The sequence below is a fragment of the Trichosurus vulpecula genome, chromosome 5, assembly GCF_011100635.1.
Source record: "Trichosurus vulpecula isolate mTriVul1 chromosome 5, mTriVul1.pri, whole genome shotgun sequence".
NCBI classification, from domain to species: domain Eukaryota; kingdom Metazoa; phylum Chordata; class Mammalia; order Diprotodontia; family Phalangeridae; genus Trichosurus; species Trichosurus vulpecula.
The window spans coordinates 24804334-24829608 of NC_050577.1; the positions used below are offsets into that span (position 1 = coordinate 24804334).

The 25275-nt window shown below is 41.5% G+C and overlaps 1 protein-coding gene across 2 annotated transcripts in view; it reads right to left on the minus strand.

The window, feature by feature from the left end:
* The window catches only part of TGFBR2 (transforming growth factor beta receptor 2), a 93875-nt gene that overhangs the window by 46903 nt on the left and 21697 nt on the right, over positions 1-25275 (minus strand). For both annotated transcript variants that reach the window (XM_036759684.1, XM_036759685.1), the window contains exon 2: positions 3672-3837. In XM_036759684.1, the coding sequence (XP_036615579.1) occupies positions 3672-3837 (166 nt within the window). The remainder of the gene's footprint in view (positions 1-3671; positions 3838-25275) is intronic.

Sequence of the window (25275 nt, forward strand, 5' to 3'; positions counted from 1 at the left end):
GAGTGGGGGGAGGGTAGAAATGGGGAGAAAATTTGTAATTCAAACTCTAGTGAAAATCAATGCTGAAAACTAAAAATATTAAATAAATAAATAATGATTTTTTTAAAAAAGAAATGATGACTAATGGATGAATACAGAGGAACATGGGAAGATTTATATGAACAAATGTCAATTAAAGACAGAACTAGAAAGCAAAATACATAATGATAACAACATTGTGTGAAAGAAACAAGGGGAAGAACAAAACAAAATTGAACATTGTCCCTCACAGGGTTAATGTGAGCATCAAATGAGACATTTGTCAAACACTCTGCAAACCTTAAGGCATTTTTATAAATATTAGCTATGACAACAACCATGATGCCAGTGATGATTTAAAAGGATGGCCTTAGGAAAAAAAGTGAGAAAATGCATTTCCTCCCTTGTTTGCAGAGGTATGGGACTAAAGTGGTGGAACATGGTTGATGGGCTAGTTGGTCTTGCTAAACTGCTTGTCTTTTCCTTCTTTTTAAAATTCTTTGTTACAAGGGAGGAAGGAGGGGTAGATTTGGAGAAGAAGGTGATGTAAATATAAATAAACTATTCAAAAATTATAATGAAATTAGATAAAATTAAATAGCAGGGTAGAGCTCTTAACCTGCTCTAAAACTGTAAAGATTTTATTATTTTATACAACTTCCTTTATTCATACCAGGTAGGAGCCCTAGAAAAGGGTTCCCATTAGCTCGTTTTACGACAAGGAGAACGGTTTCAGGGGCAGTGGAGTGATGTGCTCATGGGCACACAGATAATAAGTGGGGTGGGGGGAGCGATTCACAGCTATCCTCCTACCTCCAAGTCCAACTGTCTGATTGGCTCTGGTGGGTTGCCAGCCTTCCTAGTCTGGGCATCCTAAGCATTTTAAAAAGGTCACTCGCCTGACCAAGGCCCCTGTTCTCATTACTGGTTTACAATTTCAAGCAGGAGGGACTGTCCTACAAGGAGATTTCAAATACTTACATCTTGAAGAGGAGGGAGTGAGGGGCGTGGGAAAACGCAGAAGTCTTGTGATCCCAGCGTGATGTTAAAGCTGGGCTCTTAACAGGACTAGAGCCCACGTTAGCTTTCTCTAATCTATTCTGAGGAGCTGGCTTCCTATTTTGCCAGAAACTGTTTTCAAAGAGGAAGCACTGAAAATGAATCTTGCAGTCTCCCAGTTCTGCCTTCTGAGCCCTGAAAGCTGGGTGAGGGCAGGATTTTTGTGGGGAGCCTCCTCTTCCAGAAAAGATAGAAAGCCAATCATGAACGAATGCTGATGCCCACGTCCTCAGAGAGCACCAAAAACACCAGGGGGATGTTGTTTAGTTGAGAACTACAAATACATGGCAAAGGATTGCATACGGTTTGGTGGGGTTTGGTTTGTTTACAGGTCAGCCATCATGAACCACCAGACTGTGAGTTGCATAATTTGAGTCTCCTGGAGTTTCCTACTGGAATATCACTTACTGCCCATCATTCATGTAGGTTCTAAATCAGTCCTAAATGGGGCCCCAAGTATCTCACAGCCTCTCCCATGTGGTATCCTGTTATTGTGAGTGAGGAAGGAAAAGCTCCTTTCTAGGTACCCTTTGCTGGTAGTACAGAGAATAATAAAGCATATTTTTAAATGCAGCCACCATACCCACCTCCTGTTAGAGAGTTAACAGACACAAGTTGCAGAGAAATACATTTTTGGACATGGTGCTGTGTGGATTTGTTTTGCTTGACTTATTATTTGTTACAAGTTATTGGTTTTCCCCCTTTTTTCAGTTTTTAATTGAAGGGGGTGGGGATGGTGGTGGCAATATGCAATGATGCATTTTTTTGCAATGACGCAAAAAAAACATTGTAGCATATATGTTTTTCTTTTAAATTCTGAGCTTTCACATTACCCCAAGCAAACAGACAAAGATAAGAAAAATAGCAATAGTAAACAATGGAGGGGCTGTACGATGAAAAACTAATACATTGTTGGTGGACTTGTGAAATGAAACAACCATTTAGAAAAACAATTTGGAATTATGTGGATCCCTTTGAACCAAAGACTATTCCTGGGCTTATTATATACCCCAAGGAAATCACTGATAAAAAGAAGATCTCCTTATACACCATAACATTCATATCAGCATTTTTTATGAAGCCAAGAATTAACTGGAAACAAAGTAGATTCCCATCAATTGGATAATGGCTTAACAAATTGTGGCACATAAAGGCAATGGAATATTACTCTTATAAGAAATGATGAATTCAGACAAGTATGAGAAGGTCTAAATGAAATGATAGAATGAAGCAATTAAAGCCAAGAAGAGCATTATACACAATGATTACAATGTAAACAAACAAACAAAAAACCACCCCCTAAAAAGTGAATATTGCAAAATTGCTGAAAACAAATTTGGCTCAAAAGAAAGAATATAGGAATAAGCATACATAAGCCTTCTGTGGGGGAGAGTTCCATGGAGATGCGACATTGCATGTATTTTTCAGACTTTTTCAATGTACAAACCAGTTATGCTTGTTTTTTCTTTTTAAAAAATACTATTTGTTAAGAAGGCAGAGATAGTGAGGGAAATTATAGAGATATTAAAAATGACATCAATAAACTTTCTTTTTAATCCATAGAAGAACAAAAGGAAATACAGCCAAGTGGACTGATTTGAAAGTAATTTAAAGACATATATATATACATATATATATATATATGTATGTGTAAATATATATGTATGTATATATACACACATATATCTCATATGTCATATATATTGTATCATTTTATGTATACGTATATATATAGTGTGTACATATGTATACATGTATGTATATATATATATATGTATGTGTATGTATGTGTGTGTGTATAAAGTGGTATGAAATGAGGATACATGATTTCATCCAGAGTCTTCTTGTGATCTCCTCCTATGGATCTGGCACTATGCTAAGCACTTTATAAATACTATCTCATTTGACTCTCCCAATAACCATGAGAGGCAAGTCACTATTCCCATTTTACAGTTGAGAAAACTAAGGCAGAGGTTAAATGACTTGCCCAAGTCTACACTGTTATTTAGTGTCTGAGGCTGAATCTGAACTCAGGTCCTCCTGACTCTAGGAAGACCGTGCCACCTAGCTGCCATCTTCTCAAGTGGTAGGCTTCGCCTCCCCTCTCTGGACACTTCAACTCAGCCAACATCTGTTATTGGAGATAGCAAGAAAAAAATGAAACTGCCTTAGCCCTCAAAGAGCTGACATTCTACTGTGAGGAAATATGAGATCTGCACAGACAAGTATATGCAAAGCAGGGAGGAAGGAGACAGAGAAAAGAGGAAGCAGAAAGGAAAAGAGAAAGTGTAACTGGGGGCATCAGGAAATGGTCTTATGTGGGAAGAGGCACCTTACAGGAACACCTGGAAGGAAGGGAGGGAACACCTGGCTGGAAGCTACTATGAGTTTGGAAAGAACTAAGTGACATCATTCAACAATTCAATGCTAACTGCATCGATTATGCACCTACTGTGTGCAAGGCATTGCCCAAAGCAGTAGGGACACTGAGACCAAAAACCAAAAGATGCCTATGCTTGAGGAGCTTAAAGGGGAGATAGGAAAGAAAGGGCCCTTGGCTGGGGGGAGGGATGAAGATCTAAAGGACGTCTTACCACACAGCCACGCAGATTTCATGGGCTTGTTCACAGATTGATGTGATGCTGCAGTAACTGAAGCAGCTCCTGTCATTGGTGCAGTTGGTTGCTTGTACATCACAAAACTTGCAGAGGAGCGCAGACTTTATGGCACCATTTTCCTCAGTGACTGGAGTTCCATCAACTGGGGGAGAAGAACACCATCACAAAGACATGAAACCATTTGGCAAGTGATAGAGTCTCTGAGGTAAATCGGACTGCCCAGGAAACAGGGGAGCAAGTACTCTACCATTTTAAATGAACTCCCATTTCTTGGGTACAAGAAGCTTCCCCAAACCCCTCTATTGTTGTTGTTGAGTTGTTTTGGTCCTGTCTGACTCTTTGTGACCCCATTTAAGGTTTCCTTGGCAGAGATACTGGAGTGGTTTGCCATTTCCTTCTCCAGCCCATTTTACAGATGAGGAAACTGAGGCAAACAGAATTGTGTGACTTGCCCAAGGACACACAGATAATAAGTGTGTGAAGCTAGATTTGAACTCGGGTCCTCCTATCTCCAGGTCCAGCACTCTACTCTGCCCAAGCCCCTCTAATACCACAAATTATTGCTTAGATGTACAGTCATCTTCTGATAAAATTTAGAGTTATGAGAGTCAAGACAAGAGCCAGTTGGAGGTGGGGATGGGGGAGAAGGGGAGGAGCACAATAAAGTTAGAAATCACTTCGATGTGTGCTTTATGGTTCATGAAGCTTTCTATCCCCTCAGCTCCATTATCCCTTAATGTCACAAAGACAACATCACTTTGACTACCACAAAGACCAAAAGTTTTGCTGAAATTAGTTCCATTTTTTCCTGACCCACACAATGGACCTATAGGAATCCCACTTAGCAAGTGTCAGCATCAAATAACCCCATTCTCCTTCCTCAAGACAGGGCAAAAAGAAAAAACAAGATTTCTTTTCGAGAAGTAAAAAGAGGGATGAAAAAAGTTGATGAAACTGCAAAAAAGTGGAGAAAATGGAAGGACCATAGGATCAAAACAGGAAGGGATCCCAGGAGCCATCTTGTCCAACTCCACCATTATACAGATGAGGAAACTGAGGACCCCAGAGGATCTAAAGCTTGGCAGAACCCCAAAGGTCGTCTCTCTCCTCCCCCCACACTTTAGAGAAGAAATTGGGGAGTAAGAAGGTTAAATGAAGTACATGGTGTTAATCGGGGGTGTCAGGTAGAAATTTGGATCTGGGTGTTCTATTTCCAGAGTCAAGGCTTTTTTCAAGTATATCCTGATTCAAGTGGATGCTGCTACTGTGGGCATATTCCTATGGTCAAATCAACAAATATTTGCTAAATGCCTACTATGTGCACACGTCCAAGATTCTGTGGTAGGCATGAAAGACAATATGACATAAAAGTATATTATACAAACCCCACATTCTGACTTTCCGAGGATATTGTCCTGAAGGCAGGGGGATGGATGAGATGACCTCCCAGGGTCCCTTTTTCCTTTCTGTCCTATATGCTTTTATGCTGCATCCCCAATAAACTCTCCATCACCAGCTCTACTGTCCCATGGGCATTCCACCTGTTTCCTGGGTCACCACAAAAACACATAACTTTAGGTTGGCTTTTTTGTGGTGGCAATAAATATAGAAATTTTTTTTAAAAGGCCCATTCATTCCTCTTGGGCTTCAAGTGTATTTCAGGAAGTATATTTTTAGGTGACAAGCATAGGGATCTTGGTCTGGGAGACACTGCACATTTCAAAAATAGCTTAACTATAAATACCAGCAGCCATGTTTCTGGATCTCATGTTAAATTTGGGATTAGTACAACAATGTATTTTTTCTACTAAGATAGGAGTCAAAATTGTTCACATACAATTTTAACTTTTTATAGCTAAAGCAAAAAAAAAATAAACCAAACCTAGAGACAAAGACTATCTTTTTTATATTGATACTTTAAAAAAATGTGATGTGCTTCAGCGAATAGCCAAGACACCCTCTATTTAAATATTTCAGACAAATATTGAATATCGATTTAAGGAGCATTGTTCAATGGAAAGAGTTTGGTTATAGTCACTATGTTTATTGTTTTCCTCATTTTGTGTTCAGAGTATCGTTAATATTTTACTTCCTAGACTCGTGCATCTTCCCAGGTCTATAGTTAATGAAGACTGTGGACTTTTTCCCACTGTTTGCTTTGTAAGAAATAACAGTGTTGTCCAAGGCACGTGGAAGATTCGTGACTTCCGCTAAGACATCTGGATCTTTTGCTGAGCACTGACCACCACATGTTGAGGGGCCCTCAAGCCCAATAATATCAAAGCAGAACAGAGAGAAATCTCTTCCAGGTAAGAGAGCTAACCTGGAAAACCCAATGGTTCCTTTGAGAGCCCCATCTGTGACCTGGAATTGTTCTTCTTTCTGACATTCCTCCTATCTCAGGCTATTATAGAAGAACAGATTTCTTGCCTTCCCATGCTTCCTAGTCCTGGCTGCTGTTTTCTTGAGCTCCTCTGCCGAGCCCAGGCTTTGAGAGGCCCATGGGCCCAGAAGCACTGGTCACCATCTGGATCCACGAGTTTCTGTAAGTAGGTTTTTAATTGGAATTGGCACCTCAGAGCAAGGTACTGGGAGCAGCCATCTGACTCCAAGCCAATGGAATTCTAGATGCTGGCAAAGAAAGAATCCTGTGCCAATTTGGGGAAGAGGCAGGAGGTGTTAAGCATGTATGGAATGCATGAATATCCTCCCCGGATTGGAAGAGAGAAGGGCCTACCTAGAGTGGTATACAATGTATACCATGATGTTTTTTCAGAAGTCAAGGCTGTCCAAGAAAGTCTCAGTTTATCCATTACCTGAACTTCCTACCAAGACAACTGGCTGAATGGGAGTCAGGCCATTGCCCCCAGCTCCCATAAGCCTATTCCAGCAAAGCTGAAGTTTGCACCAGACCAAATAATGGCCAAGAAATTCAGTGAGAAACAACGGTGACTTTATATACATCAGAACTGCACAGAAAGCCAATCACCGACCCACAATTAATTGGAAAGGTGCTCCCTGCACCAAAGCATGTACCAGGGAGGCAAAAGCCCCAGAGTTGTCAAAAAGGCCCCATGTGGGAACCTTGGAAATGGTAGAAAGGGACAAGGTACTTCGATAATCAGACCAAGACCTCATTAAATGCCTCACATCACTAATACTCTGACTAAGGAAGCCAGAGCGTGGCCCTGAAGACCCAGGACTCTGAACCTCAAAGATCCAGAGAAGCCTAACCTTGGATCAGTCAGCCCAGGAACCCAGGAGGTGGGGTGGTGGGAGCACTAGGGATAGAATTCACTAAAAGACACCAAAACAGTGTATAAATTATTTCAAATTTCCATCCTTCAAAAGAAGGAAGTAACCCAAGCAGTGATTCAAATAGGAAGATACATTTTTCATAAGGACGATATAAATTCCTATTAGAAATAAGATTTTTTAAGTCTTTTTTTATTTTAAGTCTTAGCCAACTATTCTCAAAAGACTGAAAATAATCTGGGGATGTTTAGACTAGGGAAGAGAAGACTATGAGAAGATATGTGCTAGCTGAATTTAGGCATGTGAAAGGCTACCATGGGAGAAGAGGTATCAGATGTTCTACTTTGCCCCAAAAGGAAGAACTGTGAGCAATGACTGGAAATTGCAGGCTTGGAGTCAGGAAAAACTTCTTAGAAGTCAGAGCTGTCACAAAATGGAATAGAAAGGTGGGGGGGCCCTTCCCTGATTTTGTTGAGCAGTAGCCTGGTGATCATCTGATAAGAATGTGGGTGAGGACTCTTTAAGGTATGAATACCAGTATGGAATAGTGAATAAGGATGCTGGCCTAGGAGTCAGGGAGATATGGGTTCAAATCTCACTGGAAGCACTTACAAGCTTCAAGACCCTCAGCAAGTAACTTGCATCACTCACCCTCAGTTTCCTCATCTGTGAAATGGGGGGGATTGCTTTCACAGAGCCCCTTTGAGCTCTAAATCTGTAATCCTAGGACTCAATGGCCACCAAAGTCTCTTCTGGTTCCAAAATTCCATGATTATCTCCATAATCTAAGATTGACAGGGACCTTAGCAATAGGTTATATTATATAATAATAGGTTCCATGATTATCTCCATAATCTAAGATTGACAGGGACCTTAGCAATAGGTTATATTATATAATAGGTCCCACCCCTAAATTTTATAGATGAGGTGAAGTGATTTGAACCCAGGTCAAAGGATCATAATTTTAGAGCCAGATAGAAACTTCCAGCTAAGTGGCAAAGTGCACAGAGCACTGGGCCATGAAGTCAGAAAGACTCAAATCTGGCCTAAGATACTTAATAGCTGTATGACCCTGGGCAAGTCTTTTAACTCTGTCTCAGTTCCTTCATCTGTAAAATGAGCTGGAGAAGGAAACCAAGCCAGTATCTCTGCCAAGAAAACCCCACAAAGAGTAGGACAAAACCTAAAAATGACCAAACAACAACAAATTAGCTCTTAGCCTAGTGCTTAGTACATAATCATCCCTTATTAAATGTTTATTCTTTGAACAACAACAAAGGAACTTAAAGGTCTTCTGACTCAAGACTTGGGGTCATTCCATTCATCACACTGCTTCTCATCACATGTGTTAGCCACAAAGCAGTCTTTTATTTCAGGAATAGTCTAATATTTCATAAATCTTTCTCTTCTCCTGAACTCCTTTACCATTTATTGTCACCTCTATTCCTCTGGCCAGAGAGAATGCTGTTATTTTTTCATGTGTTCATCACATCTTCTCAACTAGACATAATAAATAAGTGGACATTCAGACATTAACAAAGCACTTTGCATATTGTTATCTTATGATAATCTCACAACAAAACCTTTGAGGTAGATGCTCTCTATGGGTATCATTAGACCCGATTACCAGATGGAGAGACAGGCATAAAGAACAAATGAGCCGCCCATGGTCACTGAGCTTCTCTCGATCAATGGCATTATTCAGTTCTAGGTCTCTCCTGATTCTCTTGCCCTTGTATGATTATGTTGAAAGTAGGGTGGAAAGGAGCTGGGTGGGAAGAACACTAGATGTGGAGTAAGAGGTGCTCACTTACTTGGACAATTCAACACTATTCAATAATTCAACACACATTTATGGAGTACCTATGATGTGCTAGGCACTAGAGATTCAAAGAAAAAAACTGACCCTGCCCTAAATTAGTTTCCATTGGACAAAAATAACATACATATGTAAGTGGTTATCATATATCGACAAAGTAACTTTGGAGAGAGGTACATAGATAAATGGTTATAATATATCTACAAAGTAACTCTGGACAGGAAGTGTACAGATAAATGTTTATATGTGTCTTTTATACACACACAGAGTAACTTTGAGAGCGAGTACAAGCAGCTAGGGGTATTATTAAATGCCTCCTGTAAGAGGTGAGACTGAGTAGAACCCTGCAGGAGGCTGGTGATTTCTGAGAGCACAGGTGATGAAGGAAAGCATTCCAGGCATGGGAGGCAGCCAAAGCAAGGCACTTGGGCAAGCCTCTCTGGCTCTCAGTTTCTTCATTTGTCAAATGAAGCAGCTGGACTAAACGATAATCTCTCAATGCCCCTCCCTGCACCAAATCTATAACCTAATGGCCTTAAATACATGGCTGAAAGAATGTGTCACCAAAGCTGAGACTCAGACTGTACACATGAGGCCTCAGTAATCAGCAGCTTCTCCTTAAACACGGCCCATCATCCAGTCTGTACATTGTGACTGACGCTCAATGCCAAGATACTTCTGAATAGGTCTCCACCAGCAGGTGCAAGGAGCTGTCACAGAGACAACAGAGAAGTAAAGACCAAGAGTGGAGAGATAGAAAGTGACCCAAAGGCATTAAATTTTCATTTTCATGCAGGTGTTCTTAGTAATGAAAACAAAACAAAGAATGAGGAATTAATCATGCGTGACTCTTTTCAAAGGGCAGGGCAATCATTTTTTGACAGAAACCTGAGAAGAGAAAATGTGTTTCCTTCCACATAAGAATCACTGTGGGATCAATAGAAAAGGGCCTGTGAAGGGTCTCAAGGTCATGCCATTGGAGGATGGGCTGAAGTCATTGGAAATGTCTGATTTGGAGTGTGGGGTTGGGGATGCTGGCTTCAAGGGTTTGAGGGACGGTTGTGAGGCTGAAGAAGTGGACTTGTTTCCTTGGCCTTTGGCGGGGCGCAATGCTGGGTACAAAGGAGACAATCTGGTCTAAGTGTCAGCAAAAACTTCTGAGCAATCAGAGCTGTCAAAAAATGGAGCAGTGGCCTGCCATAATAGAAAGATGGCAGACTCCTACCCCTTTGTTAGGTCTTTGAGGTAAAACAGAATGCCAATGGTTGGGTATGCTGTAGAAGAGAATCTTCTTAAAAGTATTGGTTGGACTAGATGATCCCCAAAGTTCCTTACAATTAAAGGCAGCTAGATGGTGTGTGGATAGATAGGCCTGTAGTCAGGAAAACTTGAGTTCAAATCCAGCCTCTGATAATAGCTGTATGACCCTGGTCAATTCACTTACTAGCTGTCTGCCTCTGTTTCCTGAATTGGAAAATAAAGATCATAATAGTACCTACCTCACAGAATTGTTTTGAGGATCATATGACATGATTTGTAAAGTACCCAGCATGATGTCTGGCACATGGCAGGCACTTAATAAATGCCTGTTCCCTTTGGTCCCCCCTCATCCTATCCTTCCTGCTCTGAGATGGTGTGCTATCTTACGCAGGCATTAAAGCCCATTTCAAATGGCTCCTCATCCAAGAAGCATTCTCAGATCTCTCCAGGTAGAATATCACCTTCCACTTCTGGAAATTCACAGCACTTTTTTAGGACCTCTCCTGTGGTTCTTCTGATACCCAAGCCTAGATCCAAATTACTTTTCTCCCCTGCTAGGCCCTAGCCTCCTTAAAGCTAGAGGCCATATCTGACACCTTGAACATAAAGGGTGCTCAGTAAACGTTTGTGGAAAAAAATAAATAGGTAACCACAACATGCATCGTTTATATAGATAGCACTTTGCAGATTTGCACAGGACTAGACAGACGTTACATCTGATCCTCACTAACAAGCCTATGAGATAGACAACCATTTTGCAGATGAGAAAATGGGGTGGAAACATTAAATCACTTCCCTACAACTAGAAAATGACTAAGCCCAGAATCAAACCTCCATCCTTCTGGTCCACCATAGTAAGCCCCCTTTTCTGAACAAATATTTGCAACCATATACCAGCATAAGAAATAGTGAGTAAGGCACTGACTTACAATATAGACAACATAGTGTATTGTCATAGAAGCAGGAAGACATGTACTCAGTTCCTGACTCTGACACACCTTAGGTAGGAGACCCTGGTCAAGTAACAGCTGGGGAGGGCGGGGGGAGCTCCATGGTGAACTGGATAGAGCACTGGCCCTAGAGTCAGGAGGACCTAAGTTCAAATCCGGCCTTGGACACTTACTAGCTGTGTGACCCTGGCCATGTCACCTAACCCCAACTGCCTCCCCCCAAATTAAAAAAAAAATTAACAGCTTTGGATATCTCTCTCTAAGACTACAGGTTAACTACAGAGCTGCTGAGGGGTACAGAACCCATCTTCCTTTTCCCAGAAAAAAAGGCCCACAATTTCCTTCCATTAAGATACTTCCAGTCTAACATGGAAGAAAACATGAAAAAAAATCCATGCTTATCTAAGCTGAGCAAAATTTACCCTCAGGGCAGTACGAGGTCAGAGGAAAGAATGGAGAAATTTGTGTAGGCAGAAAAGACTTAATGAAGAGTTAGGATGGGTGTTTTCCTAGAAGGATGGATAAGATTTAAATAGACAGAGAAGAGGGAGGGGGGCAAACAACGCAGCCTGGAGGAAGAGGCTGGACAGAGCTATGAAGGTGGGGGAGTGAGCATGGTATGTGTGCAACTGGTCAGTCCCCAGAAGACAGAAAAGCAATTGAGGAATGTCCAAGATTGACTTCCTCTATTTTGAAGAAGGGAAGGCTAAGCCTCAGAGATGCTGCTGCTTTGAAACGACTGTTGTTAATAAGCCTGGCTTGGAAGGATCCAGTTTTACAACGTGGACAGAGAGAAAGTGTAACAGGCTTGGCTAAACTCCCTAATGAAAATGAATAGCCCAGAATCTGACCTACAGCTAGAGGCACCTAAGGCTTATGATAGGGTTCTCAGAAAGAAATACAAATAACTCTGATGCCAGGCCTATACCATTAAAAGTGAAGTGAAGGGTGGGCAATTAGCCAGTGGATTAGAGCAGTATAGACAGCCAGTCTCAATTCTTCTAGCCAAACTCGCTCTTTCACCCCAATTATGCAAGGAATTAGGGCCAACGGAAGGTTCATTCAACAACTATTAAGTGCTTACTATGTGCAAAGCATGTGCTAGGGCCCAAAGACACAAGGCCAACAGTCTATGCTTTCAGGGAGTTCACATTCGAGTGCCAGAGGCAGCTGGTGGCACAGTGGATAGAGCACTGGACCTGGAGTAAGGAACATGTGAGTTCAAATCCTGGCTCAGACTTTTTTAGTCATGTGACCTGCCTGCCTCAATTTTCTCAAACGTAAAAACCTACTTCCCAAGGTTGTAGTGAACACAAGGATATTTATAAAGCCCTTACCTAATAACAGTGCCTGGCTCATAATAAATTAATTAATCAAATTAAATGAATCAAATGAATAAATGCTTGCTCCCTTCCTTTCCCCAAAGACAGATAAGTACATAGATATAAGGCATGCTTGTTTATTACCTTTTTAAAATTATTTATTATATCTTTATTTTGCAGTATATCTTTTATTTCTAATTATAAAAGTATTTGTTTATATGCTGGCAACTAGGTGGTACAGCAGATAGAGTACTGGGCCAGGAGTCAGGAAGATGTGAGTTCAAATCTGACCTCAGACACCAGCTGTGTGATCCTGGTTTGCCTCATCTTCCTCATCCGTAACTGAGCCAGAGAAGAAAATGGCAAATCACTCCGTTATCTTTGCCAAGAAAATCCCGTGACTGAAACAACTCAGCAGCAAGAATTTGTTTATACAAGATTTAAAAGGCAGTTTGAGGGGACAGGTGGGAAAGGGAGTACTAATAAGTGGGAGGATCAGGAAATGATCTCTCTGGCTAGAAGGTGGTCTCTCCAGTTGGGAGCTGGAAACCAGGAGGAAGAGCCTTGCAGGCATGGGGCCTAGCCAGCCAGAACAACGGTTCAAAGGTTACATCCAGGAAGCTACTGGCTGGTCAGTTTGGAGTGCCATAAGGATGCACTGGGACAATAGTCTGGAAGCAGCTTGTAAAATGCCAAAGGCAAACTTCTGTATTTGATCCTAAAAGCAAAAGGAGACACTGTAGATGCTTAAGGAGGAGTCACATGGGCAGATCAGTGCTGGGGAATTTTGGACCTTGGTCACAGAGTGAACTGACTCTGGTTTCTAGAATTTCACTTCAGTGACTTATTACCTGATTTTTTTTTTCAAAAACAAACAAAACAAAGTGTACATCCACACACAGGAATGGAATTGATGTTGTCTTGTAGAGGCTGCTCATTTCCTGTTCCTCTTCCTGTGTCCTCCATCCCTCTCCCCATTTTTACTTCCTGGATTATCTGGAAGATATGGGTTCAAATCCTGACTCAGTTTCTATCTATGACACAATCACTCTACCACGTAATGCCTTGGTTTTCTCATCTGTAAAATGAATGGATTGGATTAGATGACCTCTAAGTTCCCTGCCAGGACTAAGTCTATGATCCTTTGAAATATTTTTAAATTAATCTTGCAGATGGCAATTTATTTTTATTTCTGCCAAGGGCTGCACTTGCTCCCCGGATAGATGTATATTTTTTAAAAAGCGATGTGACGTTTGGGGTTCTGCAACTCTCATTTGCCTTTAATGAGGAACATGTGGATAGAATCCACCTCTTTACAAAGTTGGGGTGGGGGGCAGTTTGCCGAAAACACAGCTGTCAACGCTTGGTGCTCTCAGCGGTGGAATTCATTGCCAGAGCAGAGAATTCTGGGCTTTGAAAGCTTATCAGTCTGGCAGGACTTTCATCTAGGGATTTCAAGAAGTGCCAAGAAGCAAAAGCAAGCATGGGGTGGGACTAACAGGGATAGGAGAGAGCTGGAAAAAATATGGCCTAACAAAGAAAAGAGGTAGAAATGCAGAATTGTGCAAATGAACCTCTTCTTACCATGTAGAAATAATTTGTAGCTACTCAAAAATAGAATTTAACCCCCTCCTTCTGTTAAGTGCAGCCAGCCAAGAAAATAACCCTGTCTCCGTGAATGTTGCTGGGATGGTCCTTGTTGTAGCAACAAAGAAAATAACACAGAGATGATTGGAAATAAAAGATGATTAACTAAGCTCGCTCTTTCACTGGCAAACCAAATTTGGTTTGCAATGGGTGATGCAAGCAAGAAATGGGTGCACGCTTGAAAGTGTCTTCATGATCCCACTTGCTTCTTGATTAGAGAAATCAGCTGCAATGAGCAGCGCTAACTTCATTGAGAACAATGCTGAATTCATAAATTTAGAGCTGGGCGGGAATTCAGAGATCACAGTCCGACCTCATTGGACAGTCAGAAACACAGATTCTGAATTGGAATGGTCCTTATAGGTTGTCTCCTCTGGTTCCCTTCATATCACAGATGAGGAAACTGAGACTTTGAGAGATCAAAAGGTGACTTAGATGATAGGTTTAAAGCTGAGTGAGATCTGAGAGCTCTTCATTTTACAAATGTAGAAAGTGAGTCCTAGAGAAGTTAAGGGCACACAAGGTAGGAAGTGAAAGAAATGGGACTCGTCTTCACATCCTCTGACTGCAAACAGAACTTTCTGCTGCAACATGTTTGTCTCCCTCTTTTCAACTCATTTTAAGGGTAGGTTATATGCCTTGCCTTCTGCCAAAAGCACTTGCTTATAAGCTAGGCATAGTACAAAAACAGGGGAGCATCTATCTACCAGATGTTCAAAAAGGTACCATGTTCTAGAGATAAGCTGCTTCTACCCTTCACCATGGACTCTGGCTCTCTCGACTTTCTTGGCAGCTGAAGGGAGAAATGGAAATGGGCTACAGAAACTTCATATTCTGCCCAAAGAAAGCACATAATTTTTTTTCTGAAGAGACCAGCTTTTTACTGGCACTCAGTTTAAGCAGGAAATTGCCTCAAAGGTCCTGGTATGAGAGATAATGGGAAACATGGTGGACCAAATCTTCTACTGGATTTAACAAGATTCAGATGTGTTGTTCAAGTAAAAGGCTCATGCTTAACATTGGCTTCAATTGTGAGCCATGGATGACATTTGAGGAAGGGAGAAAAGGGAGTGATGGGAGATTCTGATGGCCTGCAGAGTATAAATACTGGTTCAAGGGAGAGATGTCAGACTCCCATTCCAAAGGACTATAAAATGTATGATATATCTGGGGGATCAACGTAGGAAGATACACAAAAGACTTATACAGATTCAGTTACAAAGTATTTCTTATAGACAAAAATACAACTTAAATAGCTATAATTATTCAGTGCCCATGGCTAGGCTGTGTCAATATAATAAAAATGACAGTTACCAAAGTTAATTTACATTTTTAATGGTGTACAAATCAAAATAATACTCATAAAATGACAAAATTCCTTTGGAGAAACAAAAGGTTTAGAATATCCAAGGAAATGATGAAATGAAGTAGAGACAAAGGAGGACAGAATTTCCAGACCTCAAACTATATCATATGGCAGCAGTCATAAAATCACCTGGCATTGGTTAAAGAATAAAGATAGATCAGCGGAATGGACTGGTATGGGAGATTCAGAAATAATAAAACTCAATAACAAAGTATTTGATAAAGTAGAAAAGATTTCATAGGAAATTTTCAGTAAAAACTGCTGGGAAAACTGGAAAGCGATCTGATAGAAATTAGGCAAAGGCCAACACCTTGTCGTATTCCATAATATATTCTAAATGGATACATGAATTTAATATAAAAGATCATACTATTAAAAAGTTAAAAGAGAAACAGACCACATTATGCCTCTCACAGCTCTACGTGAGAGATATATTCTTAATCAAACAAGAGACAGGGGTAATTTCAAAAGATGGAATAAAGAAATTTGTGTACTTGAAATTGAAAAGCTTCTGTACAGATGACATTAATGCATCTAGGATAAGAAGGAAACATTATGAACAAGGAATTCTCAAAAGAAATGCAAAGTATTTATAACCACATGAAAGAATGCTCCAAATCACTAATCATAAGAGAAATGCAAATCAAAACCATATATCTGGCAAATTGGCAAAGATAAGTCAATTCTGGAGGGGTTATGGGGAGATAGGTACACTAGTACATTGCTGGTGGAGCTGTGAAATAGTATACAACCATTTTGGAAAGAAATTTGGAATTATTCAAATTCCCACAAATTCTTTCAAAACTTGGCCTCCCTCCTTCCCTGGTAAACTTCCAGAGGAAGAATCTTGTCCTGTTTCTTTGTGTTGTTGGGTCCCCCAGTGCCTCATATAGCACTTGGCACATAAAGGTGTTTAATAAATACTCACTGAATATTGTTAGATCCCAAGGTCAGAAGGAAGGGAAATGATGCTGGGTGACAAAAGAACCACTTTCCATATAGCCTTTTGTAAGCCAAAGTGAAAATGACAAATTCTGATCTAGGGCACAATTTACTGTAATTGTTGAAAATAATAACTCACCCCCCCATCCTGACCAACACACATGCCCCTGCGCGAGGGCACGCGCGCGCGCACACACACACACACACACACACACACACACAGCCTTCTGTTTTGTCTGGTCACGTGGTCTCTGGGCTCAAGGTGAACTGGGAAGGGCCAAGTCAACCCAAAGCTTTGTTTTTTTCTTAGTTTCTGATGTAAATAAAGAAAAAGGAAATATTTGTTACACTTTAAGAAAACCTAAGTAGCAAACTCTCCAAGTTTAGTGCTATGACCATTTATGTAGTCCAATCTAAAAAGAACTGGAATTGCAGACATCAAAACAAAACCGAAAACAAACAAAAAAATCCAGGTCCTGTCCTCAAAGAGCTTACACAAGTCCTGTAAAAACTTAACTGATAATCACGGAGCCATCTGACTTAGAGCTAGAACACACACACCACTTTGTTGTTGTTGTTCAGTTGTGACCAGCTCTCCATGACTGCATTTGGGGTTTTCTTGGCAAAGATGCAGGAGTAATTTACCATTTCCTTTTCCAGCTCATTTTGCAGATAAGGAAACTGAGGCAGAGTGAAGTGACTTGCTTAGGGTCACAGAGCTGGTAAATGTCTGGGGCCAAATTTGAACTGAGGTCTTCCTGACTCCCAATCTGGTGCTCTATCTACCCACCTCCCCACAGAATATAATATAATAGAATATAATATAATAGAATATAATCCAAGCCTCCCATTTTACAAATGAGAAAACCAAGGCCCAGAAGTTGTGACTTGGCCAGGATCAGATGGATGGGTTAGGATCTGAATCCAGGTCCTATGACTCCCTGTCTTTTTCCACTACACTCCACTGCATTCCAGATGCAGAGCCTCCCTCCCTGCTTGGGGGAAGAGATGAAAAGACTCTCCTTCACTTTGGATTTTAGTTTTTCAAAGAAAGCCCAACAACACATATACTCTGAAAGCCTCTGTATGTGTTTTTGAAACAGAGGAAGTCAAATCTCAAAGTAACAAGTTTCACTTATTGTTAAGGCTTCGAGAAAGTATAACAAAGGACAGGAAATCTTGAAACGAAATCTGAGAATCTGCCCTCACCAGGGCAATTCTGCTTGTTTTCACAACACGGGGAGTGAATGAGAAGGCAGCACCCTGATCTTGCCTTTCCGGCATCTTACTGATTTACGGAGTTTGTGGTAAACATGAGGCTGAGGCATTAGGGGGGCTGCTGCCCTGTGAGCGGATTCCAGACTCCTCTCCAGCAACTCCTACTGTGCGAGAAGAGGCAACGTTTTGCTGGCGTTCCTGGTCTAGAGGTGTGGCACAATCAAGGAGATACAACAAGACTTGTGCAGCCCTTTTAAAAACCAAATTTCACACACACGCGCGCACACACACACACACACACCTTAAAATGGAATTATAGAGCTACTTTCTGAAGTATAAAAGCATCACATCTAATTACAGAAAAAAATTAGCACCATTAGTTTCAAGGGACATGAGTGGCAAATACAACATCCAAAAAAATTTCTGGATCAGAGAAATGCAAACCTATGGGGAAAAAATTCTAAGGAGGACTTGGCAACATTTTTATTTTTTACTATGTAAGAAAAGAGGCAGCAGGGGAAAGTAGAGAAAAACCTGGTCTTTCAGTCAGCAAGATCTAGGCTTGAGTCCTGACTTGGGCTCTGGCCAAGTCACTTCACCACAGTGCTCTGGGCAATTCTCTTAGACAAACACTTGTAGCTGCCCACCTGCATTGGTGTGTTTGATGTGAATTCTCTTCATCGATGAATTTTTGGACCAAAAATAAAAAAGGAAGACAAATGAGGAAGATTCTGGACATCCTTAAGAGGCCAACTTGAGGAGGACAATCTCAGCATAGCTCAGTTTGCATAGAGATTCTTCTTCTTCTTCTTCCTTTTTATTTTTGGTCCAAAACTTCATTAATGGAGAGACAATGACAGGCACTGAGTGAAGTGGCCTGATTATACTGCGAGGAAGGGAAAGATCCTAAAACCTGCAAAGGATCATTGGAAGGTAACAGGTGGGTGAGGATACCATAGGGTAGCCATAGCTGCAGATGCCAGGTGAATGGATTTGTTGGAGGGGAGCAACATTTTAAAAACATTTGGCCATGTATAGAAATTATCCCTTGCCTGTTTGAAACAAATATATGTTTCCAAGTGGGACTCTGCTATAACGCAGGACGTTATGCAGTGTATAAAAGAACTAGAAAGAGGACAAAAGACTTCAAATCAGATAAAAGCCTTAGGTTGGCATTCCAGCTCTGCTATATACCGTCCCTTGGGTGAGACAGTTTAATGCTAGACCTGAAGTCAGGATGACCTGGGTTCAAGTCCTGTCTTAGATACTTAACAGTTCTGTGACCCTAGATAAATCATTCAGCTTCAGTTTTCTCATCTGCAAAATGGGCACTTAGTTTTAAGGATCAAATCAATAACACACAATAAGTGCTTTGCAAACCTTAAAGTGCTGTGCAAATTAGTATTATTATAAATGAAGTCACTTGCTGTCGAGTCTGTAATACGAATGTCCTGCTGTACTCAGTGGCTGTGTGTTAAAGTCAGTGAAGGCCAACCATAATAGGAAGTCAGTCTGGACACTGAAAAATCAAAAGCCTAAGCAAAGAAAAAAAATCAAAAGCATCTCTAAGTTGGGGAAGCGCCCTGCCTAGAGTGTGGCTTGGACTGAACTCAAAGGTAGGGGATGGGGAAAACCACAGAAGCCCTTTTTTCTTTTGATTCAAGGGAGAAAAATCCAGGACCCTCATGTGAAGACACACATACGCTCCCCCTGAATTTTATCATCTTGAGAATTTGGAGCTTCGGCAGCCCCAACTTTGTATGCAGAAATGGCCAAAGTTGTCCTGGCAAAAGTGTGGTGTAGTGGACAGAGCTGGCCTCAAAGATAGCAAGACCTAGGTTGAAGTTTCACCTCTGACCTGCACTGGCTGGGTGAGTCTGGGCAAGTCACTGCCTCTTAGGGCTCCTGGGTAACTCTCCAGGACCCCAGAGAAAGGGCTGATCTGTGCTGGTGGAGAAAGTTCCCCATACCAATAAAATCAAGGGTGCTTTTGACAAATGGATGGAGAGTTCCAGTTTTATCAAAGGGAAAGTGATCAAACACTATCACACCACAACAAAGAGAGGGTGCTATTTCCTAAAGAGTTTAACAATGGGAGAGAAGACAAAGGAAGGGAAAATCCCTCCAATCCTCAGGTGGGAGACTCCTGAAGAGCTTCTGTTATAGAAGCAAAAGCCAAGTAACCACGAGGTGGTCCCTGGGGGACTTTTCTCCTCTCATAACTTGGGTTTGTTCATGTCCTTTCCTTGGCCTTGTCCAACAATATGATAATAATAGCTAATATTTATGTAGTGCTTACTATAGACCAGCATTAAGAGCTTTACAATTATTATCTTATTTGAGTCTCACAACAACCCTGTGGGGTAGATGCTATCATTTACAGATGAGGAAACTGAGGCAGATAGGGGTTAATTGATTTCCCCAAGTCACACAGTTAGTAAGTGTCTGAGGCTGGATTTGAACTCAAGTCTTCCAGAGTTCTCTATGTACTGTGCCAGATATGTTATAGCAGGGATACCTTTTGTGTATGGGTTGGCCTGTATGGGAACTGAGGTCCTGGCCAACTAGCTCGATTCTGTGCCTTGAGAAACTCTGAGGTTTGATGGCTTGGGCTCTCACTCTTAATACTCCAGGAGAATGGGCCAATCAGCATGGTTATCTGCATGATACCAAACTGGATCATGGAACAACGCTGTCCTAGAAGGCTCAAGATTGCTGCTAATAGGGGCTCTTCAAGCAGGCTAGATGACCCCGTGGTTGGGAAGGAGCATTACAGCAGGGATTCCTTTCATATACAGATTGTATTAGATGACTGCTGGGGCCATTTCACATTTGGATTTTATATACAATTCTATGTGATCCTTGTGTCAATTCCTGTATGAACAGTATCTTGGTCTACTACTGGAGAGCAGTCAGCATTTACAGATTGGGACCAGGCTGGGAGCTTTTCTCCCCCCTCCCCCATCCTCACCATTAATTTTCTTTTGGACAATGAGAATGATTGCTGCCATTTTTCATTGGGTGTACTGCCAAGCACAGAGACTCAAAGTAGGTCCTCAAAGTGAGCTGGAGCCAGCTCCTATGGATAATGCTCTAAATAAGGGCTTGATTTGTGTTCTGTTGATTATCTAGACTTAAGAATATGATGTTAATGATGTAAATTAAACTTGAGTGAGTCTTGTGTAGTTTTTAAGTGAACCAGTCGTTAAACATTTCCCAGCATACCCCCTGCTTGTAACCCACTTAAGAATGGAAAATTATGATAATAGCTGACACTTGCAAAATGCTTTAGGTCTTCCCAGATTCCAAGTCTAGTATTCTGTCTACTGAGCCACCCATGTGCCCATGTATATGTGGTAGAGAAGGCATTTGAATGCAGCTCCTCTGATGCCAAATCCAGCCCTTTGTACAACTATGAAAAAATTAGTTTGGCTGAACCTTAAAGTTTATAGAAAGGAGTAATGAAATATGACACCAACTTTCCTATGAGGAAGAATGTCCGATTCCTCAAACTTCCCAGAACTCTGTAGGCTCTCATTCCAAAAACCCAAACAAAGACCATGGCCTCAGACACTACCAAACCTGAAATTAATTACTGCCCTGATGCTAATCAAAAAAAGTACATCTTATCCCTGTTCTGAATCTGCCTTTGGCTCCAGCTATGTGAATTTATTAAGGATCTAAATAATGATAGTAGGGAAGCATATTTCAATTGGCCTCAAAACAGCAAACTATTTTTTTGATTTGCCTAATTGCATGTTTCCTTCCGAATCATAATTGAGAGAAGAAAAGCCAACAGGTTTGACAAAAGCCCAAGGGAAAAAAGGACATAGGAAGTATGCCCCAAAAGCTATGGCAAGAATTCCAGTTACATTTGTCCTCAACACAATTCATGGGCAATGATATAGGGAAAAGGTAAGATATCCCTTAATAAGACCAGCAACATTCAGCAACAGGGGCTTTCATCTGGCCAGCCACTTAGCTCCCAATTTCTGAAACACTCGTTATTCTCCTTAGCAAATCTCTCTTCCCATCCCAACGTCTAAGACCTTATACAAGGCTCATTCTCTTCCCTTTCTTAGGAATCTCATGTACCTTTGACTATCAATGCTGCAAAGGACTTTCAAATCCCTACCTTTATTTCCAATCTGCCTTTTAGATATCTCTAACTGAGGCATTAGTGAACAAAGGGAGTCAGAAGATCTGGGTTCGAGTGTTGCTTCTGACATATGCTGACTGTGTGACCATGAGCAAGTCAGTTCTCCAGGCCCCAGAAATCTCTCTAAGGATATATGTAACAAATGAATCAATGGCCTGCAAGGGGAGGGGGGAGGAGAAGGAATTTTCCATACTGGGAGCTCTCTACACTGGTAAAATCAGAAGTCTGGGACTTCATGAAGACAAAAATCAGAAAATCTCCAACTGGATTTTTTTTATGGGGGGGGGAGGGGAAAGGGAACAGAACTGTAATTTCATCCAGGTGGGAGATCTTTTACCAAAGTATACTGACAATTCTTCTGTAACTTAAATTTTAGAAAGATGCCTCTAGCATTGAGAGATCAAGTTAAATCAACAAGCATTATTAAGGCTCACAGGGTAGTAGCTCGGTGCTTTGTCTTAGCAAAACTTAGCAACTAGGAATGCAAATAGAAGGAGAAAGACAGTTCCTGTCTTCAGGAAGCTTTCATTCTACTAGAGAAGATACTAAAATGGGCATTGGATTGGGAGTGGGTGGGGAAAAGAGAAGATTCTTGCTTTGGGGCATAGTAGAGAAAGTCCAGAGAGTGGAAATGAATGAAGATATGGCTGGTCAGGGCAATTTCCTTTAAATGGTGGTTCTAGGAGGGAGGGGTTAAAAAGGCCGAGTGTTCTTTCTGAGGGAGAAGGAATAGGCATGAATTCCCAAGGCCAGGAGGCCCCAGGGGCTTAGTGAACTTCCAGGGTGAGAAGTCTGCTCTGGCTCAGTGGAAAAAAAAATGAGTCAGAAATAAAGCCCAAAGAGGAATGAAGACAAAGTGATTTGCCCTGGGATGTACTGCTAAGAAGCAAAACTCAAGCCCAGGCATCTGCACCTCCACCTGAATATTCCACTGAAAATGAGACTCATCATCATTTCCCTTCCTCTTGACTTGCTGAATTTTGTTCACAATAGAACCATTTTTCCAACGCATTCATCCTGGAACTCTCCCAGTCTTTCAATTCAATTTTTTAAGCAAGAGAGTGATTGTTATCAGAGCTTTATCCTGGATTTGCTGTTCTGGGTTTGAATCCTGGCCCTGACCTTAAACAAGTGACTTCACCTCTGGGGGCTGGGGGTGGTCTACATTCTTCATAAAGTGAGGGGGCTGGATTACACCCTTCTCTGTGTTCTAAATTGACATTTGCTGTATTCAATTCAATGACACTGAAAGGGTGGGGGATAGATCAGAAAATAAGGGGCAGGATCAAGAAACAAAAGGAACCAAGTAATCTCACAGATTACCCAGAAGCCTCCCAACTGTCCATGAGGAAAGTCTTCTTCATGAAGAAAATCAGATGCTCACCAGAGCCTTCTAATGCAGCATATAACAGAAAATGAAACCGACTATTGTTACCAGACAACAAATGCAGCAGGCATTTGAGTCAGCTCTCTTTGCCCAGTCAGATCACAGAAGGGCTACAGGAAATGTTAATCAATATTAAATTGGAATAAATGAGCAAGCACAGTGCAAATGGATCAGCTGTCAGAAGCCTACTCTGAAATCACTCTCAGCCTATCTCCTCATTCATACAATGGTTAGACTAGACCAAGGCTATGTCATAGAGCTCTTAGGCAGTCTGGCGACTGCCGTAGGGGAAGCTTATGAGCCCCTGCTCACCACTGTGTTTTTAAATGCCTAACGATAGAGAGGATTATAAAGGAAACCAATTATATTTTAAAATTGTCAGGAAAAAAATGAAGTAGACCCTTGTGTTTCCATATTCTTTTCCCTCAAAGGTGGATGTTATATAATCCTTTTATGTTGCTGTTGTTCAGTTGTTTTCAGTCACATCTGAGTCTTTGTGATCTCATTTAGGGTTTTCTTGACAAAGATGTTGAAGCGGGTTTGCCATTTCCTTCTCCAGCTTATTTACATATGAGGAAACCGAGGCAAGCAGGGTGAAGTGACTTGCTCAGGGTCACACAGCTAGTAAGTGTCTGGGTCCAGATTGAACTCAGGAAAATGAGTCTTCCTGACTCCAGACCATGCACTCTATGCTCTATGCCACCTACCTGCCCATAATTCCTGTGTACCTTTTAAAAATATTATTTTGAAAGATCTGTGATTTCATCAGTGTGGGTATTTCCACCACCTATGCTAATCATCGACCCTTCTTTCTTTAGTAAAAATGTTGTGTTGTGTGGGGTCCAAAACATCCATTCACTACCTGGCCAGCTTTCTGCTGATGACCTTCTTAAATCTTAGTTAAGTCATCTCCCTGATGGTACTTGAAGCCTGACCAAACACTGACACTGCCCTTGTGGCCAGGGCCATGTCTATGTCCTGATAAGACATCAATGCAGCAGTTCAGTAGAGGGAATATTAAACCTAAAAATAGCTCCCATTTATAGAAAAAATTAAGATCTGCTAAGCACTCCATTACATTCTCATCTGACCCTTGCAATGGGTAGAAACCATTATTATGCCCAATTTTACAGATGAGGAAACTGAGGGTAAGAGGTTAAGTGATCACACAGATTGTGAAAGTATCAGAAGCAGGATCTGAATCCTGGTCCTCCCGAGTCCAACTACTGCGCCCTGTTGTATTGGCAACCAAAAATGGGCTCCTTAGCACTTAGTCAACAAGTGCCCTTGACTAGTTTGGCTTTTTCCCCTGAACTGAATGCTGTTTGTATCTTGGACTGGAGTAAGCTTGTCGGCCCCTTCACCTTGCTTCCCTTGCTTAAGCTGATGGAAAGAACCTGTGCTTTCCCGGTCAACCCCTTCACCTCGCTTAAGCAGATTGAAAGAACCTGTGCTTTCCCCGGCGTACCTTACACCCCCGCAGAAGCTGGATGGTTAAAAGCAGCTCCCGTTGGAGCCAGAGGCTGCTATAGCTATAGCCACAGCGAAGCAGGAGCTGCCAGTAGCAGAGCTGACCTACGGGAGGAAGCTGAACAAAGACTTCAGGCCAGTGGGTAATCTTTTTTACCATAGAGGGGGAAGCATGATTTTGCTTTACGCAATCATGCTTCTCTGTAGCCTCCTGGTTACTCTTTCAAGGCGTACTTATTGGGCCTGGAAGCTTTTGATCAATATATCAAAATGGGGTTGCTGGTTCATGGGTTGGTTACTGTGGAGCCTAAATATATGTTTTGATTCTTTTGCCTTCTACTTTGAGAGTTTCTTATATCCGGCGGTTCCGAACCTTTCAGACGTGTTTATGATCCTCTTTGAGATTATAAACTCTGCCCTCCTAATACATTTGGCGACGAGGATGGGATCGCTAGGTATAAGATCTCTATTTAGAAGCAGAACAATTCCAGAGGAAGAGATGAATATCCCAGGATGGGAGGATCCATTTTATTCCTCCCTAGCAAAAGAATTGGCTAAAAAAGCTGGACCCTGTGAAAACTGGGAACCAAGGCTACGGAGAGGAGATCCTAGGGATTTGGAAAAGTGTTTACGAGAAGTTGGGATTCAGTCAGGGGCATCACTATCTAGGCAAAGCTGGATAGTGTTATCAGCCTACCGGCTAGTATACGAAAGATTGAGATTAAGTGAAAGACATGGGGGCACTCCTACCCCACAGGAAGAAGGGGAATCTCAGATAGCAGGAG